Below are 20596 nucleotides of genomic sequence, written 5' to 3'. Positions count from 1 at the left end.
GTCCTTGTCGTAAATGAACCCCGAAGGGAGGGCTCGCTGATCGGGCCGATGTTTTCCCCAGTCGCTCGCCTTTGTCTTTCACTCGGTTAGGTTCTGAAGTGGGGTTTTTACTGTCTTAAAACTCGCGTCCTTCCGTTATTACAATTGGAGAGTTAAGCAACCACACAACGCGGTGATTATTTATTTAGTTGTTTATTTAAAGACAATGGACACTATTGGTAATATTATCAAAATCCAGTCTTCTCACTTGGTGTATCTCAACATATTTTATGCATAAAATAACAAACCTTGGAAAATTTGAGCTCGATTGGTCATCGGAGTTGCGAGTAAACTATGAAAGAAAAAACACCCTTGTCACACGAAGTTTAGTGCTTTCAGATTCTTGATTTCAAGACCTCAAATTCTAAACTTGAGGTCTCAAAATCAAATTTGTGGAAAATTATTTCTTTCTCGAAAACTATGTCACTTCAGAGGGAGCCGTTTCTCACAATGTTTTATACTATCAACCTCTCCCCATTACTCGTTACCAAGTGAGGTTTTATGCCGATAATTATTTTGAGTAATTACCAATAGTGTCCACTGCCTTTAATCATACATCCAACAGCAGCATGATGATGATGAGGAAACGAGGAGGAAATGTTAAGTTGTGGATGTGGGAGGGACCCCGTAATGGGGGTGTAGTGTGTGCGCGCGGGGAATACGGTAGGAACTGAACAATTAAACCACAAGCAAGGCTCCAGTCCTGAGGTGGGATTCGAAACGGGGATAAACGGAGATGAAAGACATGGAGAGAAACCACTGATTCAACCTAATCACCAATAATAAATATTCAATACTCAATATTCGATGTCATTCAAGTTTCGTCTCAAGATATGCAATCTTAATAAAGTTAAGTTGTAGACCTACACTTGAGGAAAAGTATAATTAATCTAATACATAGTTTTGAATAAACACGCCATGTCACCAACTTGTGAAAACGGCTCCTGTTTTCCTAGAATTATTGTGCGCACTTATTTTTCAATTAATTAATTCAATAATTTATTTATTCAGTTTGTTTATTTTAGAATCCGCAGACAGGCAACAAATAAACGTCGAATAGGGACTGTCAACGATTTACACAAGTACACAAAATTGTTACTGAAAACTAATTTAATTTTTGATTATCTTTTATAGGGGGTCAGGAAAACAAAATTAAAACAATATTGTTTGAGACATTTTGTCGTAAAATGCTACACTTTGGACGTCAATGTAATTTCAGAGTGAATAGCTCTGCATGTTTGTCTTAGACAATCAGTGATCTTTCAGCATTGGGGACACCACACAAAACTCAATTGCTTATTTTGCTTGCCGAAATCGAAATAAATCCTTACGAAATAATATAAAATTAAGGTATGTGCTCTTCGCTGTTTTCACGAGAAGTTTATCAATTAGGTTTAAGTGTTGCACAAGTTGATTGCAATGTGCGCTAAAAGGGATAACATGTAGGCCTACTCTACAAAGATTAATGCAAATAAAAATAATGAAATAAATAAATAAACACATACATAAAATAAGATAATCACTTACATCCTATTTGTATACCAAGTGATGCAATCCCTTTACACGATGGACTATCTAACATTGAATGAATGTACCAACTACACATCGTAATTACGATGTAATGAAAACAGAACAAGGTCATGTCATTATTCACAATACAAACCTGCTAATAATATCCAACTTGTCTGACGTCACCAAGGCGGCGTGTTTGCCATAGAGCAGGTATGCCCCCAAATGCTGTAATCTCTGTATTTGTGGCCATACAGTTCGTGTCAACTTCTATGTCAAAATGTTACACTTTTTACCGCTTATTTTAGGAGTGTGCTGTTTTAATATTTATTTACCAAGATCAGTAAAATTTGTTAATGTGTGTGTTTTTGACTCAACATATTTGACGTATACATATGTATAATTCGTAGAAGTGTCGCTGTATGCAAATTTTTCCCGTAAAGGCAGTTTATGCCACCTGTCCAACGTAAGCTTTTCTGATTTTGTTACGGCTTTTTGGCTTCGGCTACGACCGGATTACTGGAAAGGCCTATTCTTTAACATTGCCGCTGTAGCCACCAGCCATAGCCGTAGCCGGAATCACTTCGTTCGGATGCGGCTTCAATGACGTAACCTTTTCGTCATCGCAGATCCGGCTGCGTTCCCGGTTCCGGGTCAGACTCCGTGTCAGGGACCATAATTCACTTTACTGGAACTGCGTCCATTACACTCTTTTGTGATATTTTTGTAACACAAAACATGATTTCCACAGATTTACATTAAACTTACACAGTTTGAAGATAATGATGTTAGAAAGCTTTGCTGAGGTGTTGTAGTTTTTGAGAAATGGATGATACCCCTATTTCGGCGCTTGTAGTTCAATGACAGATACTTGTTGTGAACAATCTTGCGGTCGACGTAAATTCAAATCCCAGCTGAATAAAAAATAATTGCCGTGTCTTCGCAAAACATCCTGCATTGATGACACCATCTACTCGTTGAAATATGTCACCGATAGAAGTCATCACCGAGTTGGTCCAACACTGCTGCTGAACAAACCACCCGATAGAATCATTGCGAGAGAATGCATTCATTTGATGTTTTTCAAGGTTCAATCAACATCGTTGTTATAACAAAATACAAATCATACTTTCAGTAGTTCACAGACGGTGCAAAAACAGAGACACAAAGTCAATGCTAAAATATGCATGTGATACTTTACACACAGGTTTTATTATGCGCAGCTATGGTCGGTAGTTAAGTCGACTCTTCCATCCAGCGCGTTCAGGATACCAGCTTTTTACTGAAGTAATTTACGGGTGAGCATATTATAAGCGATCAATGCTCTCGTTTTCTCACACTCTGACGGATGAGAACAATTTCGGATTGATTTTTTTATTTTTTATTTAAAGGCAGATTCCAAGGTGAAACAACGTTGGCTTTTTTGGTTAGGTTTGAAGGCAGAAGATGCGATGAGAATGCGGAGTACAACGGTGTTTGGCGTTGCTGGAGTCTGGTGGCTTACCATTGTTGGGTTTGTCATTAGCGGGATAGATGGACAAGGTAAGGAATATTTAATTACTACTATTTCTTTGTGTTTCATCAATACAGCATAATACTATATCAGTGTGGAAAGAAAGGTTTGCGGTAACAACATGTAGTGATAATCTCTAAATGAGTTGGATTGGTTCTGATAAGAACCGTTGGTTTAAACTCGACGTTTCGATCAGTATGCTCTGATCGTCTTCAGGAGGAAAACAAAAGTGTTGCTATGGTTGAAGAGGCTAGGTAAATTTTTGACGATTTGGTCAAATAAAATTTGATTTTAATTGCAGATAGCTGTTGTTTTAGATTCAGGAAAACTTAAAAAAAAAAAAATCCTCCAGTGATGTTAAAATGACAGTGACATTAACTCAAAAAGTGAAATGTTGTCTGGATCCTAACCTGCCCACGTCCATCGGCCATGTGTACAGAGCGGAGTGTTGTAGGTCTCCCCACCGGGCTCGGTCTTGCTCATGCTGGTCTTGGTTTTGGGCTTGGTATCGAGTGTCTTGACTACAACACTGAGAAGAAGCATCATGTGCCATGAAATTGTTCAGAGAATACATTTAAGGAACGTTACAGAATTGGGAAGAAACACAAATCGTGAAGATCACAGATTTACATAAAACTTACACGGTCTAATGATGATGATAGTAGTAGAAAACATCCCTTGAAATATTTCTGTCTGAAATTTCATATTTGATGAGAAATAAATAATCTAATTTCGCGTTTGGAATTTATCGCTCACTGAGCGTTTTATTCATTTTTGTTTTGGCATTCGATGCAATGCAAAATTTGTAATCGGGTTTTCAATGTTCTCTCGTGACCCAGATGGCCGATCGTTCTCAAACTTCTACAGGTGTGTCAGTTTATGTATGTGGTGGATTGCATGAAGTGCTTACACTGCCAGCAACTGTTTTGTTAGCAAAAAACAATTCTGTAATGTTCCTTTAAAAGAACCCAGTTATTTCATCAAAGATTGTGGCATGTAGCTTGAACATCCGCTTGAGGTCTCCGCGGGGAATTATAACAACGAGACCGAGATAATGACTCGGGTTAGAAAAAGGCTGTTTTCATTGACTGCCTCTAATAGATACCTTCAGCAAAACATACAGCTCTTTACATCTATCAAATATGCAGCTTGGAGAGGGGGGGGGGTATTTTCTCGCCGGTCTCATAATCTGGGCCATGTTTCATGGTCCTGCTTTTTTACCACAGATTTCTGCGTTTACGATCGGCTACTCTGTGAAGCACATTATGCCGTAAGCACATTGTGCAGTGAAGCAACACCACTGTCCCTATGGTAGAGCCATTATCATTTTTCGGAACAGGAAAGTTCACAGATTTACAAATAACTTACAGGGTTTACAGAAGGTAACGGTGAAAGACTTCTCTTGAAATATTATTCAATGAAATGCTTTACTTGTTGAGAAAACATCAAAACAATTACAATTTTCGATATCGAGAATTACAGATTTATTTTAAACACATGTCATGACACGGCGAAATGTGCGGAAACAAGGGTGGGTTTTCCCACTATTTTCTCCCGACTCCGATGACCGATTGAGTCAATATTTAAAATAATGCACTCTGATAATGCATTGCTAGTCCATATTCATTGCACTCGCACATACTGTGCAAATTTACCCACCCGGTCATTTAGCTTGAAATATCTCGTTAAATAATAATAATAATTATTGTATAACAACAAAATGTCTTACTAAATCAATCTTGTTACACTTCTTTCCCCATAAAGAACAAACGTGCACAAATACCAACCTGTACTATTTGTAAGTATGGTAAATGCAATACTATGCGGAAAACACAAGCAGAAAACATACAACTAAATACTAACAACCTTTAAGGGACACGTTGCCTTGGATCGGGCGAGTTGGCCATGAAAAGCGTCTGTAACCGTTTGTTATAACATGCATATGGTTATGGAAGGGTAGATAGGTTCGAAAAATACAGCAAAGAAATACAGCAATCCACACGAAATTGCACGGTTTTCCTTATACGTCGTAAACTAACCAGGCACGCCAATTTGTGGAGTTAAATTTCTGACTCCACAAAATGGCCGACCGTGTAAGTTCGCAACCAAAGGTTAACAAATAATCCAAGCGCAAGTCTGCACATTAAGATGCCTGCTTTAGTTAATCTTTAGAGACTCATGATTTTCAACATACTTTTATTGATTTCTAATTATTAAACAGGGCATTTTAGACGAAATAGTTCTGCAGAGTCCTTACGCACCGCTACCATAACTGTAACACATGATGCTTTTGGATAAACAATGCACAATATTGTTTCGGAATCAAGACAATTAGTGAGACCCCACCTCTAAGCTGTTTTTGATTCACCGCTTGATCACACGAACCAGCGATTATATAAAGTGGCAGTTTTTAATCAAGAAAAGGCGCGCTTAATGGATTGGTAATTGAAACTACTAATACGATGTGTACATAATATAGCGCAGTCTGGCTGGTGCCGAAGGGTGATAGCTATTAATTGCATTACAGAGGTAAATATTAAAATGTCCACTTCCGTTTGTATACCGTTGTCTTTTTGCTTCTTTAGATTAATAACAAACTTTAAAGTTTGCAAGACTCACCACGCAACCCTTCTAGACCGTTCACACTGTATTTCTTATCCCCGTGAAATGCAGCCCTGGGGTGGCCCCAAGGAGTTTTTTTTTTAACTTTTACTTACTGCACGTTCACACCCACCCGGGCCCAAATTCATGGCTATGCTTACCGTAAGCACAGAATCGGCGCTAGCAGGGTTTTCCGTGCTTACACCAAGCGTGTTTCACGAATTAGCGGTGAATTTTGGCATCTGTGCGTGCAACTCCACGTTACTATAGGCTTTCTTCGTTTATAAGGCTAGCGCGGAAAATCGGCGCTTGCCACGTAAGCGCAGAATGGTGATCGTAAGTGCATAACTTGGCGGTAAGCAGAGTCATGTAATTGGTCCTTGTAGATTCCTAATCTACAGGGTTCCGATTGCACGATTTAAGAATATCCCGGGGTTTTACCGCTTACCCCTACTCGAGAGCAGGGATGGCCATTCTCCGGCGTATGCCCAATATCCGGGTATAAACATACTGCTTAAACAATTTATGCTTAGCAAACATAAGCAAGATATAGTACATGTCTGATGATATTTTTGGCTTGGTCCTGGTAAGCAATTTCTGCCCCGTAAAAAATAAGCAGGTAACCAGCCTCATGTAGCACATGGCAGATGGTATTTTGGCTGGTATCCTCATTCTGGTAAGCATACTTTTGTTGTACAGGATACCAGCCACAGATAGTACATGTCAGATGGTATTTTGGCTGGTAACCTGGCTGGTAAGCATAAATTTGTTGTGCTTAGCTATCTTGTTGTGCTTAATAAGCAGCTCAATGAAACTCGGTCATGGCCGTGGTCCACGATCCAGCTAAGTGGAATCTTTTGAGGGCGTATATGACGTATATGAAAACAAATCAAACGGTCTACCCGAACACATAATGGAAATTAAATTAATGTTTTTGTGAACAAAACAATGACATGATCTACTTCCGTATTGACGTGAATGGTATCGCCAGTTTGTTGCATATGTTGACATAATGGTTGATTCTTCCAGATGGTTGGTTTATCATAGTATATGAATCATCGTCTGGATGTGTCGGTTGACAGTGACTGCCCAGTGTGTTCAAGGCATAATACTGCTCAAAAATAATTGTTAGCATAAAAACGTACCTGGTAACGATCAATAGAGAGCTGTTGATAGTATAAAACATTGTGAGAAAACGACTCCCTCTGAAGTAACGTAGTTTTTGAGAAAGAGGTTATTTCTCTCTCAACCGAAGCCCCTTTTAGGCTTCTAAAAAAAACCAAAATGAGACTGTGCAAAGGGTGTTTTTCTTTCATTATTCTCTTGCAATTCAATGAACATTAAGTCAACATTTTCACAGATTTGTTATTCTATGCATGTGTCAAGCGCTTTAATATAAAATGCAGTATTAAAACAGGTCTGGACGCCTTTAAACCGAATAAAACAAAGGGTCGGAGACAAATTCCCTAGTCAGTAACACTATAATTGAATTTATAAGTCAGAATTATTAAACTGTGAATATTTCAGACTTGTCAATGGTTACCATTGTGGTTTAAATTACGAAGCCAGACTCCTTTCCAATTAATAATATCCCCTATTTGTGAATACAATTTCAAAACCTTCAGATCTGCAATCGGCGTAAGATTTCTTAAAGATTCCAACATGAATACGTTCACACGAGAGTATTGTATGATTGATACCACTTCTCAATCAGATGTCGTCCCATAGCTCGTCCCAAGCACCTAACCTTCAATCATGAAGAACATCCATGGGATTTGTTGATTACAATACTCTAGAAAAACAAGTTGAGAGAGGCACGCACAGAGCTTGATTTCACCATAAATTAATTCACATTCAGTCTGTAGAATGACATTGTTTATTTGATCCTATTGAAATGATATATTATATTCGATTTAGATATAGAAGGCAAACCGGGGGCACGGAAACAAGACAAATGAGTTTTTGAATTTGAATGAGGGATACACGACTGCAGGAAATCAATGGAGACTACGGGAAAAGATGAAGTTGATTTGTTGTTGGCCTTGCATACAGGAAGTCAAATGATGCATAGTAACCAAGTCGACACTGAAGACTGTAACAAAATGGCTACGCATGGTCAGACGATCCGAGGACGTACTCGTTTTCGGTTTGGGTCAAACAACACTCCTTCTTAAAATGAGATACACAAAGTAGTTCACGTAAGGCATAATATTCCATTGATATTCCACATAGCTTTATCTTTTTTTTTAGATGGCGGTTATTACCACATACGACTAGTATAGACACCTTGAACATTTTGTCACAAATGCAATCATAAATTTAAACCAAACTAATTTTTCTAAAACTTTAAGCAACTCTTACAAATTGATTGCCATAATATATTTTGCAAGTACAGTACTGATCTTCGGCACTAGGTATTCATGTAAACAAATAAAAAGAAATTAATTTTTTTACGTCATTCAAAGCTTCAAACAACACACGATATTGAAGATGCTAAAAGAGTCGTGGATATTGTTTCATTCAAATGGAAAGCATGCAAAAGTCTAACTTGATTATTGTTTTTTTTTTTAATGTAAGTCCTGCATATTCGACCAGGGTACTACTGCACCTTCAAGCTATTCTATAAAAAAACTACTGACATTTGTTTCTTTAATTGGAAAGATTGCCTTCTCAAATTTACATTTATTGTGTCGTTTCCTGCAACTACCCACGCAAACAATTCAAAGACCGTTCATTAACCAAACAATGTATTGTCGAAAAGGTTACGCGGGGGGGGGGGGGGGGGGGGGAGAGTAATTCCAAATAATTATTATGTTGGTAAATACCGTAGAGGGGTAAACTTCCGCTTGCATTTAGGCTCTTAATTTGCTTGTCATGTTGATAGACACTTCTACCATGTCATTCTGTTATATCATGTTAAAGATAATGGACACGTTTGATAATTGCAAAGACAAGTGCTCTCACTTGGTGTATCTTAACATTATATGCTTAAAAATAACAAACTTGTAACAATTCGGGCTCAATTGGTTATCGAAGATGCACGAAAACGATGAAAGAACAAAAACCAGAGTTGCACAAATAGGGCTTCTGATGCGGTTCTAAAGTTCAAATATTTGAGTGAGAAGTTACCTCTTTTTCAGAAACTAAACAACCTCAGAAGGAGTCGCGTCTCAAAATGTTATATACTATCAGCAGCTCCCCATTGCTCATGTCGTCATGACCGTGTGGTCAAGAGCACTAGACTCAAACTATCATAATAAATAGCCTGTGTTTTTGATAAGTAGATTGTGGATTACAATTCCCGGTCTTGACACTTGTGTCCTTGAGCAAGACACTTAAATATCATTGCTTCATTCATTGGGTGGGACGTTAATTATAAAGACGTTTAGCCAAAAGGCTCTTGTATGAAAACCTTTTCACGATTTCTGTCTAATTCATCTTGCAATTACGTTTCCCTAAGTGCGTTGAAGCTTTTTACTTCTGATTTTTAATGTTATACGTCGTTCGTGCTCCCCCCTCATGGACGTAAATTAACCCATGTACACTTGCTATTGAGATAAGTGGTTTGTACCGTATTTTCTCTTGTATAGACGGCTGCAGATTGCGCCACAGCACCTTGCAAACCATCCAATTCAATTCAACCCAATTCAATTCAGTTCAATTCAATCCAATACAATATTTATTTCGGTGTAGCCTTCAAATAATAAAATACATAATTGGTGTTTCATAATATCACCAGTGACAGCTATAAACAGTAGCCAACAGTATTATCAGAAGGGCAAAACTTAGGATTGGGTAAAGCCTTGGCTTTTGAAGATACACTGACACACGTAGGTGTTCAAAAAGCGAGCCATCATTAAAGGCACTGTACACGTTTGGTAACTGTCAAAGACCAGTGTTCTCACTTGGTGTATCCCATCATAAGCATAAAATAACAAGCATATGGTAATTTGGGCTCAATTCTTTTGGTCATCGAAGTTGCGAGAAAATTAAGAAAGAAAAAACACCCTTGTTGGACGAATTTGTGTGCTTTCAGATAGGAATAACAGATTTCTTTTTAGTGAGAAATTACCTCTTTCTAAAAAATTTCGTTACTTCAGAGGGAGTCGTTTCCCACAATGTTTTATACTATCAACAGCTCTCCAATGCTCGTTACAAAGACAGTACCTTCCCTTTAAATTGAATAAAACTTTGCGGCAGATAGGGTGTCATTGCCTCGTTTAGAGCATCGATTTCTGGTTCTGGTGGTTCTATGTCGTCAGACTGTGGTTCGAATCCGGGTCATGACGCTTGAGTCCTTGAGCAATATGCTTTATTAAACATTTAATTGCTTCTCTTCACCCAGATTTGTAAAACTGCGGAGGGCAGAGGTTGATATTACGTTTGAAAAAGACCTCGAAGCAGCACGACAGCCCATAGTTCTATACTCCACAGGGAGCCGGGAAAAAATAAAGAAATGATATATTGACCAATGACAAGAGCAGTGTTACGTTAATATAGATCGTCCACTATATAAGAACCAGTTATAATAAATATTAAAAAAAAAAGGTTCAAACGTACAGCTTTGCAGTTTTGTAGAAGAAGCTGACGAGCGGTTGGACTAAAAAATCAACCTCCATATTATAGTTCAGCTTTAATTTTATGACAGTTTATTCGACTTCAGTGTGATTGTTCTCGCTCCGTTGGTTTATTCGATTTGACTCTGTCGAACTGGGGCATGGCATTCAGTCAACACTCTATCAATTCTTCCTGCCTATACAAAACATTACTCGATATTTTAATGTTCAAATCGCTCGGCTAGCAGCTGCGGATGGAAATGCTATCATAAATTATGAGCGAGACAGAGACATTGGAATCAAAGGCACGCTTGCTTGTGTAATAATAGTTTCGAATTTGAACTGCCTCTGGCTAACTGCGAAACAACGGTGGCCTATATTGTGATGTATAGTCTCAAAGCTGTACCTAAATGTCACCCCTAGGCTACTCGATTAGCCCCAACTATGTACCTAAATGTTACCTGTACCAAAGTGTAGCACAACTCTGTAACTAAGGTCGCCAGTACCCAATTACCCCAAACTAAATGTTCCCCTTACCCAATTTATCCCAACCTTATCAAAGTGTATGCCCCTGCCCTGTACGTCGCCCATACACCATTGTAGCCCATGCCCGGTATCATGATGTCACCCCGTACTCAATTAGCCCCAACCCCACTTTTAAACGTTGCCAATACCTAATTAGTTACCCCAACCCTGTACCCAATGTCACCCGTGCCAATTTAAAGTCCCAACGCTGTACCTAAATGTCACCCTAATCTACTCGATTAGCCCCAACCATGTACCTAAATGTTACCTGTACCAAAGTGTAGCACAAATCCTACCAAAGTGTCACCAGTACCCATTTGTAGTCCCAGCATTGTGCCGCCCGTACCTCAAGCCCAAACACTGTACCTATGTACCCTCCCATTCTCGATTAGTCTGAACCCTAACTGAAGGTCATCTATAGTGTGACCAATTGTAGTCCAAATAATGTTGTCACCTTAGCAACAAATTTTGTACCCAATGTCACCCATAATATACCCAATCAGTCCCACTACAAATTAAAGGTATCCAAACTTAAATGTAACCGCCACTTTTCAATTTTAAATTTTACTCGAGACTTGAAGTTGATAGCGCTGCAGCTAATACCATTAAGAGTCTTTTGAAACCAATATCTGAAATGAAAACAATAATGATCAAGACTAATTTCTCATGAGAATTAATTCCCAAGCTTACTATACACTCAGGAAAATATTCTCCCGGTCGCATTTTTTTTGTGGAAGACAAATATTTTTCCAATGAGCTCTTGAAGTCAAATTTGAATAGTTGAAAGTAAATGAAAAACAGATAAGAGTATGTCAACATAGCTGCTTAATTTTGTAACAAAATCAAGATCGCAAACAAGTTCCACTTCGTATGGGATACCACTGGGAGCTAGCTATTTATACTGTCTCAATTAATAGTCACCTTGTTGTACGTGGGAGAGTATAGATTAGCATTTACAAACGCGTGAGATGGCCATAGTGTTGATTTTCAGGGTTATTCATTTTCAACCCTGCGGGGAATGGGTGTGGCCACAGTCTGTGGTAGGTTGCTGTTCTTTTTTCCGTTTTAAATACACCGCCCAATAAATGGAAAACCAAACAAAAATAGGTCTCTACCCAGATCATCCGTGAATGGTTTGAACAATAGCATACGACAGAAGAAGTATAGCTTGTTATTTTACAGAGAGTTGGTTGTACAATTGATGTCAATATAAATTTATTCTATATTTGGTTTAAATGTAACCGCCACTTTTCAATTTTAAATTTTACTCGAGACTTGAAGTTGATAGCGCTGCAGCTAATACCATTAAGAGTCTTTTGAAACCAATATCTGAAATGAAAACAATAATGATCAAGACTAATTTCTCATGAGAATTAATTCCCAAGCCTACTACACCCAGGAAAATATTCTCCCGGTCGCATTTTTTTTGTGGAAGACAAAATGAATAAAAAAAAACGTATACACTCCAATTAACCCCGCCACTTTCCATTTTGGCGGATTGTTTTTTCTGTATTATTTAGAAAATTAGGCCTATTGACGCAATAATTATAAGCAGCGAAATGGCAAATAATATGCATGGTCTTCCTGTGTGTAACCCATATGCATAATTTAATCAGAAATTGGACAAGTCTTTTATTATCAAAAATGCAAAACATATGAATAGAATGAACGTGCATTTATGAATCAGATTACAATAAAATAAATAGTGGGTAATTTTTTTTCTTTTCCATTTCAGGATCCCGCTATATTGGTTGCTTCTACGACCTTTCATCTCCGCCCACCAGTCGTGCTCTTCCCGATTTAACCTCGTGCCCAGACTCAATATTCTGCGATAACTTCTGCACCTTAAACATACCTTATTGCGAGAGCGCCGGGAACATGTCCGTCACAAACTGCGCTCGTCTCTGTTCGCGCCAAAACAAAGTTTACGCGGGACTTCAGGCGGGAAGGCAGTGTTTTTGTGGACTGGAATCGGCATCGTATGAGAGACATGGACGAGAAACGGACGAGACTAGGTGCAAGTCTAATTGTAGCGGTGACGTCACGCAGTCCTGTGGGAATGACTTGCGGATGGAGGTATATGAAATAGGTAAGTCATAAACCTTGTCCAAATCGAGTGACTATGGCTACAGCTACGGCTATGTCCTTTGTCTTTAACACAACGTTAAGAGATGTGCCTTTTCGGAGGTCTAGACTTAGCCACTGCTGAAGCCATTCAATCCACGCATCATGCGCCTGGTAATGAGGCCTGTTATAACACAAAGAACAGTCAACTCTTGCTTAGCAGCCAACATTACATGAAGTTTATTGTTGCCACTATGGTGTCGCACTCGTTTTTTGCTTAGGCAAATGCATTTTCTGTTAAACAGCTTTTTGAAATGAGACCCTGTCCGAGTTTACCCAGGTCTTTGATCATTTAAACAAAACCAATGTTTGGGTCAATCTTAATATTGCTTCTGGACATGAGTCTGGCACGAATCTTGGACCCCCAAAGTTCCTTGACACAATCAATATTGAGACAATCTGACTCAGTGATTTACCATGGTATGGTATACTCAAACCCTACTAACTTAACTTATCAACCACCACGACATTTAAAAGGACGTCAAAATGAAAGAAAAGGGCAAAATACAGATTTATCTTGAATCATAAACCTCATACAAATCTGATAAGAATGTATACGTCGTTATTCTTAATATACGTTTTTTTTTTGCAGGTTGCACCCCCTTAGCTTCTCTACCTCAAAATACGACTGTATCTCCATCGGATAAGAACTTCTTTAAGATTGGTGAAAATATGATCATATCATGCCGAGATGGTTATCTCACCAACCGAACCTCATTGACTTGTTTACCTACGGGTGAATGGAGCCTCCCGCCGCCATCTTGTCTTTATGACGTATGCGCCTCACCCGATCCTCCGTTAGGCACGACAGCCCGCGAGACCAGCCTTCGGGAAAGTTCGGAGTTCTACGGCGGTAACGTGGTGATTTTTGAATGTTTGAACGATATCCATGCAACGGTGAACGTCACATGTTTGGAGGGCGAGTGGATGGCAGTGGGGACATGCCCAGGTCAGTATTCTGCCGCATTCCCTGTATGCATACATTCAGATTACTTGTGACATAAGGCAGGAACCAGTCTACTTGCCTCTTGTTGCCTCGATAATAGCCAGTGCCGAACTTAGCCACAGAATCACCGCAAAATTAAATGAGTAGACGTTGACAAAAGCTCAATGAAAATATTAAAGTAACTTTGCTTGTTCCCTATAGTAGGATTTCACCACAAACTTCAACGTCAAAATAATGTTTTTTTTTTTAACGGCGCAGTTTCACCCACATAATACGATCAATAGCGGGCGCTCTCGAATTAACAAGAGATTACATAGACCTTATCGCAAATACCAATGCGCAAGCGCAGACTGTGGAATGAGGTGCATTGTGGGATAGATATGGATCAAATTTGGATACCAGCTAGACCACAATGCACCTAATTCCGCGCCCCAGTATTTGCGAAAAGGTCTGTTGTCACGCTGCCAGTTAAAGGTACTGGGGACACATGATCAAAGACCAGTATTCTCACTTGGTGTATCCCAACATGTTAAAGAAACAAATCTCTGAACAGTTGGCTCAGTTTGTCATCGAAGTTGCAAGAGAATAATGAAAGAAAACAACCATTGTTGCACGTGTGCTTTCAGTTGCTGAAAGAAGGTTTCAGACCTTATAAGTATTTTAATATTTGAGTGAGAAATTACCTCCCAAAAACTACGTTACATAAGATGGAGTCGTTTCTCACATTGTTATATACAATCAGAAGCTCTCCATTGCTCGTTCCCAAGTCAAGTTGTTATGATAAAAAAATATATTGAGTATATGATTTCAAATAGTGTCCAGTGCCTTTAAGCATCAATACACAAGCGGATGGACCTCGAAACTCAGAGCAGTGGAAAATTGTCTGACAATCTGAGTTGAGTTCCGTTATGAAATTTCATTAATATACAGGTCTGTGTGTACTCGTGTGAAAGAAAAAAGAAACAAATCATAACTTTGTCAACAGAAGTATTTTTCATTTTGTATTATTGTTTAATCGCGTATATGAACCGTATATATTAAACGTTGAGTTCCGAGCATCAATGATATGGAAATGACATCCGTGCGGTGCTTCGGTAGAAATAAGAAAATAATTGGTGACTAATGAAAAAACATCGTCAATGTCAACGTCTTCAACGATGTCTGAATGACCGTTTTCATAGCCCTACATTAAATTATGAAAATATTTTGGTTTCCATGATAATGTGGCGGCAATCCGTACATCGTCAGCGAAGATTTGTTTTGACAAAATTTACGTGTGGCAAAAGTGTGGGCCCGAGCCGGCCCGACATGGTTTAAAGCTATTATTACCTTCTATCAGTAATATGTAATTTTAGAACTTTATAAGAAAAAACAATGGCTCCGTAAGAAATTCATCACTGCTATACTCCTCTGCGTATAGGAAGCTTTTTAAATGACAGTCAACCGATTTAACTTCCATGCTCAGTTCGATCAATAATATTAGTTAGGGCCCAGCCTTTTCCGGTTACACTTTTAAAATATCTTTCTTTTCTTTGACCAGCTGAACCACTCAAAGGTATTATCTTACCATTTTATTTCCTATCATATTGTTAATTTTGATTCAGATTGGAGTTAATTATACAGATTCTACTTATGTATATGTATGTTTAACTTTAATTTTTTTTTTAGAGACGCCTGCATCGACTGATGTAATGACGACTATATTTACAGAGATATATACAGCGAGTAGTCCTGGTAAGTCTGATCCTTCTTTTTATATTTCGAGGAAATGTCACTATATAGATGGACAGTGGTTTAGACTTCAACAACTTCTGGGTCAAATTGACCCGCATCGGGGTCGTGAGGGGCTTCATTTCTGGGTCAGGGACCCGGAGTGTAATAGACATTTTCGCAAATACCCATTGCGCAAGTGCTAACTGTTGAATGAGGTGCATGCTGGTCTAGCTAGGGATCAACCTTGAGCGCTAGCTAAACAAGCATGCATCTCATTCAACGCCTACAGCGGACGTAAAAGGAGTATTTGCGATAAGCTCCATGTCTCTATGAGTCGACATCTATATGGCTACGGCTATGCGGGTGTTGCTAAGGGTGCTCATGGACGTATGACACTGCGACCAAACCGTACGGCCTTAACCGTAGCCGAAAACTCGGACGGACATCAGAATGAGTGGGGCACGTGACTCATCTTTTTACCAGGAAAGGCACTGGGTTACACTTAGGGAAATATTCTCCACTTATGTTTTCATGGCTGCAAAATAAAACGTATTCCCAAAACGAGATTTCGGTATGGACATACAAAAAATGATCTCATTTGAAACAGGAGAAGTCTTTGTGACAAATTACCAAATGTTTTATTTATCATAATCCAAATGACAAATTAAAGGACAGCTGTCATACCTGCACCACACAAACATATGGTACATACACTTCAAAAAACTTCGTGAGCAGTTTCGAGGGCAATACGGAAACTGTTTTTATAGTGAAAACAGTTTTTAACATTTGAGGTGTTTATCTAAATTGTTTCCAATTTATTTCTGCTCATTTTAGATACTACACAGGGTAAAGTCACAACTACAGAGGACTCGATGACCACAGCATACGAAAAAGGTAAGTGTAGTTTAGTTTTAAATTTCCTTTGGATAGGGAGACTTTGGGACGCTAGGTGGCAGCAGACTTACCAGGTAAATTTTCACTGTTTACGTAGTTCTGAGCGTGCGCACATGACCGAGAACGATGGATTTTAACTGGTGAGTCTGCTGCCACCAAGCGTCCCAAAAGTGTCCCGTTGTAGTTCAAGAACTAGCTCTGTAGCCTAATAACTGGATGGTTTATGCTGTGTCATGAGGTCACTGAGCCAGTTATTATTAAAAAACAAAATCTGTTCAATTTGTTTTACTTTATCAAGTGTCGACAACCTCCTTCACAACGACAGTAACACCTCAACAGAACGTCTCAACCTCGAGTCATTCAGAAGAGTACACCACCTTGATCACCCCCGACATTGGACCCGTCCAGACAAGTAAGATAGTTTATGTAATTATTCAAAACAATAAGAAATCAGATGATCTTTTTTCCTAAGTAATGTTGCTCCCCTTTATGTAAGAATAAGCACGTCTGTAGATTCAAATAGACAACAAGGCCAGGGTAATCAACATTTATATACAATTGTATTGACAGTTGAATGCAGCATTTTTACAAATTAATTTTCTTTCATAAAACTGAGTTTGTAAATAAAAATTTTGTGACTGTAAAATGTAGGAGAATGTAGTGCATTATAGTTTGTCTGGACGATGTGCACCCTAGACGCCGCATCTGAAACGATTTATTTTGAAATCATCCGGCATGTAAGACCATGGGCTCAGTTTCATTGAGCTGCTTATAGAAATCTTTCTGCTTAGCACATAGGAACATGAAACCTGTCATAATTTGTACACGTGACATTGTATTTTGGCTGGTAACCTTATTTTGGTAAGCATGACGTTTTGTGCTTAGCTACCTTTTGTGCTTGAGCAGCTCCATGAAATTAAGTCATTTTCTTTTCTCCTTTTTTTTGCGGATAAATACAGGGAACCATTACAAGAGCGAATTTCACGCGCAGATATATAATTTACCTTTACCGTCGATAGATGGCGCCCTGACTATTTTCGCTTGAGTCTAGGAGCTGATTTCACAAAGACCTATCAGATATCTGTGTATCAGTATTAGCTAAGCAAAATATGATTCCACAATTTACATGTACGACCCATCTTAAGATGGATCGGGGTCCAGTAAGCAGTACCATGAAAAAGGGCCAAGGAGCCTCGGTATTGTTTCCATAGCAATTGTTGCGCCACACAGCACCTCATTTCATAATGCTACAAGGAGTAGGTCTGATACTTATAACAAAACAGCAAACATAGCTCCACATACCTTGGAGACAACGGGTGCGTTCGTTTAGCTTCCCTGGGTCGACCCCGGTCTGCCCTGGTACGTTCGAATAGCTTTGATGGGGCTCACCCGGGTCCAGCTGCCCCCAGTGCCCTGCTTGTGGAGTGGGTCACTTGGGGGTGACCTAAAGGTACATGCCGTCACCACGAGAGGGCGAGTGTGATCGTTCGATTAGCTCTTGTCAGGGGTGAGCACCGCGGGGTAGACCCAGGGAAGCTAAACGAAAGCACCGAAAACAACAGACAGCGTTGAGAAGGCCTCTAGTGTAATACGGCGCCATGACACAATTATTATTTGGGAACTCAGCGGTTTTACTTTCGTACGGCAACACTAATATTGGCCCTGGTTGTGTACAAAATAATCATTTTTGTACTGTTTTTGTTTCTCTCCAGTTCCCAACATGCTGTGGTTGATAATCATTCTTGTGGCCGCCATGTGTCTTTTCCTCATCGTGTTGTTCATTGCTGTAATGGTTGCATACAAAGGGTAAGCGTAACCATACTGCTTAGTTTCTGCCAAGTAAAAATAAACGTAGACCAGCGCCTAATTTCATAGAGCTGCTTAGCACACAAATTTGATGAGTGTGAAATGTCTTCCTTGATAAAAACAGTACTACCAACCTAATTTCCATTTGTTGCATATTGCTTGTTACTGGTATTCAGCTGTTGTTTGCTTATTCGGAAAATCACGTAGAAATTGGGTTGGTAATCCTGTTTTTATGAAGGCAAACATAAACATTTCATGCTTAGCAAATTTTTGTGCTTAGCAACTCTTGAAATTTGGCCCAGAAGGCTGCTAGCACAAACACTTGCAAAGCACAATGAATCTTTACTTAGCAAAAGTATAGGTTATCAGCCAGAATACCATACAGTTATTATCTCTGCGAGTGGTTCCCCAGTCGTTTCTTGTTTAGCCAAGATATTTGCCAAGCAGAATGTTCCGCTGAACAGCTTTATGATTATTTTTTTGCCCTGTAAGACAGGTTTCACAACAGGTTTAGGGCATAGGAAGAAAATGATAGGAATAAACCATACAATTAATAGTAAACCTGCTCGTCTTCGGGAGAATGCTGGACTACTGGCGGTGGCTGAGGTTTAGTATCTCTGGGAGTTTAGGGCACATTTATTTTCTTCAAGGATTTTGTTCTTCTTAATTTTCTCCACAGGAAACACACCCAGAATGAAGCGAGACGATCATCCAATGAATCTTTACATATTCCCAAAGTATCCGACATGTCACAAATCAACTACGCTTTTATAGAAACTGAAACACCCACTCAAAATGGCCACCACCAAACATCCGGGCCACCAACACCTCAGGAACATACATACGAAAATGGCGCCGCCATGCATCATGATTATGCAAAGCCCAGCACACCGCCCACCACCAATGGGAGAAAGGTCGTTAATGAATATGCATCACCCGTGCTGCAGGACAGCAACGGTGAGATGGCACAGGTCCCGCGGACAAAGAAACGAGTGTCGTACTCGTTTGATATGCCGGAACCAGACTACGATCCAACAAGGCGGGAATCTTATGTTGAAATGGTCACTAAACTATAAATCGTGGATTATCGGGAACTTACCTGAATATTACATCCGTACTGTTAACCTGTAATGTTTGGGCATTGCAAACTTAATGAAGAGGATTCATATTAAATAACAATAATTTCAACATATTTTAAAATATGTCGCCATTTTACGTTGTTCTCGTTACATTCCATTTTTTTTTGTCAGGACATCGAGCGTGTATGCTTGCGATTTTCTTACGAATCACACACTTGTTGTTGAAGAAGATAGGTCTTGATTTACAGGGATTTTCCTAATTTGACCTTTCACCTTTCTACCTAATATCACGAGAAAAAAAAATGCTTTAAAGCAGAGGTCAAACTTGTTCTTGTCGGTCTGACCCAGACCGGGGGTTCTTTGGAACCAGAAATCTGAAGAGTTTGAAACTCTTGGGGGCTCGAGGTCGTAGCAGACAACAGGTAAATCAATTGTTCTTTGAAATGTGAGCATGCTGGCAAAATTTTAGCTCCACGCTGAGACTGACGTTAAAACAGTGAAAACTTAACTAGTGAGTCTGCTGCTACCTAGCGATCCATGAAACTTGGATCTTTTATAAAGTGGTTAAGCTTAACGCTAGCCTGAACAACTGACGTCTCACTTCGAAGCTCGTTCATCCTTGTGGATAAAGACAGGGGCCCAGGCTAGCTTAACGCATCCTTTTCCTCAAACTCCCATACACAATAGGTGCGTTCGTTTAGCTGCCCTGGGTCCACCCCGGTGTGTGGCGTTTTTTTTCTTCAAGGACGAACGTGGGTAATTATCTGCACACGTTCGTCCTGGAAAGAAAAAACGCCACACGACGGGGTCGACCCAGGGAAGCTAAACGAACGCACCCAATATGAAAGAGTTATACCCCGAAAAGCAAAATTACAACACTCTGGCAACAAGTGTCCATGGCTTCCACTCTGGAATAACCACAGAATTGTTAAAGGTTTTTTTGACAGGCTTGCTACATTCCATTTATACGATACTTATAATATGATGCTCAGGCCGTGTCCGAAACGGCGACTTCGGCTACAGCTACGGCTAGATCGCGCGCGTCTGCCTATTCTTCAACACTGACAGACGCGCTGATCTAGACGTAGCTGTAGCCGATACTTTATTATTAGCACGTTGACGACTAGCTTCACATCTGTAAATTTGCCATATTTTTTAATTTCGAAATAAAATAACACCTACCTAAACCGTGCTCTGTTGCACTTTTAATGATCACCCTACTATAATAATATATTATTTTTGAATAATAAACTATTTGATGCAATACTAGAAAACCAAGTTGATTTATCGC

The 20596-nt window shown here is 39.4% G+C and overlaps 1 protein-coding gene across 2 annotated transcripts; it reads left to right on the top strand.

Annotated features, from left to right (window-relative positions):
• The first annotated feature begins 2606 nt into the window (after window positions 1–2606).
• LOC117304316 lies at window positions 2607–20049 on the top strand. Of its 2 annotated transcripts, none has more exons than XM_033788693.1 (9): window positions 2607–2846; window positions 2944–3090; window positions 12479–12832; window positions 13460–13816; window positions 15482–15547; window positions 16361–16420; window positions 16719–16832; window positions 18133–18226; window positions 18906–20049. In XM_033788693.1, exons 2-9 carry the CDS (start codon window positions 3000–3002, stop codon window positions 19300–19302), a joined length of 1533 nt encoding a protein of 510 aa, XP_033644584.1. In that variant the 5' UTR covers window positions 2607–2846; window positions 2944–2999; the 3' UTR covers window positions 19303–20049. The 2 variants fall into 2 exon arrangements, with proteins under 2 accessions (XP_033644584.1, XP_033644585.1); XM_033788694.1 differs by having other exon boundaries at window positions 2940–3090.
• Window positions 20050–20596: the final 547 nt, after the last annotated feature.

The sequence above is a fragment of the Asterias rubens genome, chromosome 21 (genome assembly GCF_902459465.1).
Source record: "Asterias rubens chromosome 21, eAstRub1.3, whole genome shotgun sequence".
In the NCBI taxonomy this organism is placed as follows: Eukaryota; Metazoa; Echinodermata; class Asteroidea; order Forcipulatida; family Asteriidae; genus Asterias; species Asterias rubens.
Note: the sequence above shows the minus strand (reverse complement) of the source record. Positions and strands in the feature narration are given on the sequence as shown.

Bases quoted from the DNA above. Each gene is read 5' to 3' on its own strand.
- LOC117304316 (XM_033788693.1), top strand. From the start codon at position 3,000: ATGAGAATGCGGAGTACAACGGTGTTTGGCGTTGCTGGAGTCTGGTGG. The intron at 3,091-12,478 runs GTAAGGAATATT...TTTCCATTTCAG, and splicing joins TAGCGGGATAGATGGACAAG to GATCCCGCTATATTGGTTGC. The intron at 15,548-16,360 runs GTAAGTCTGATC...TGCTCATTTTAG, and splicing joins ATATACAGCGAGTAGTCCTG to ATACTACACAGGGTAAAGTC.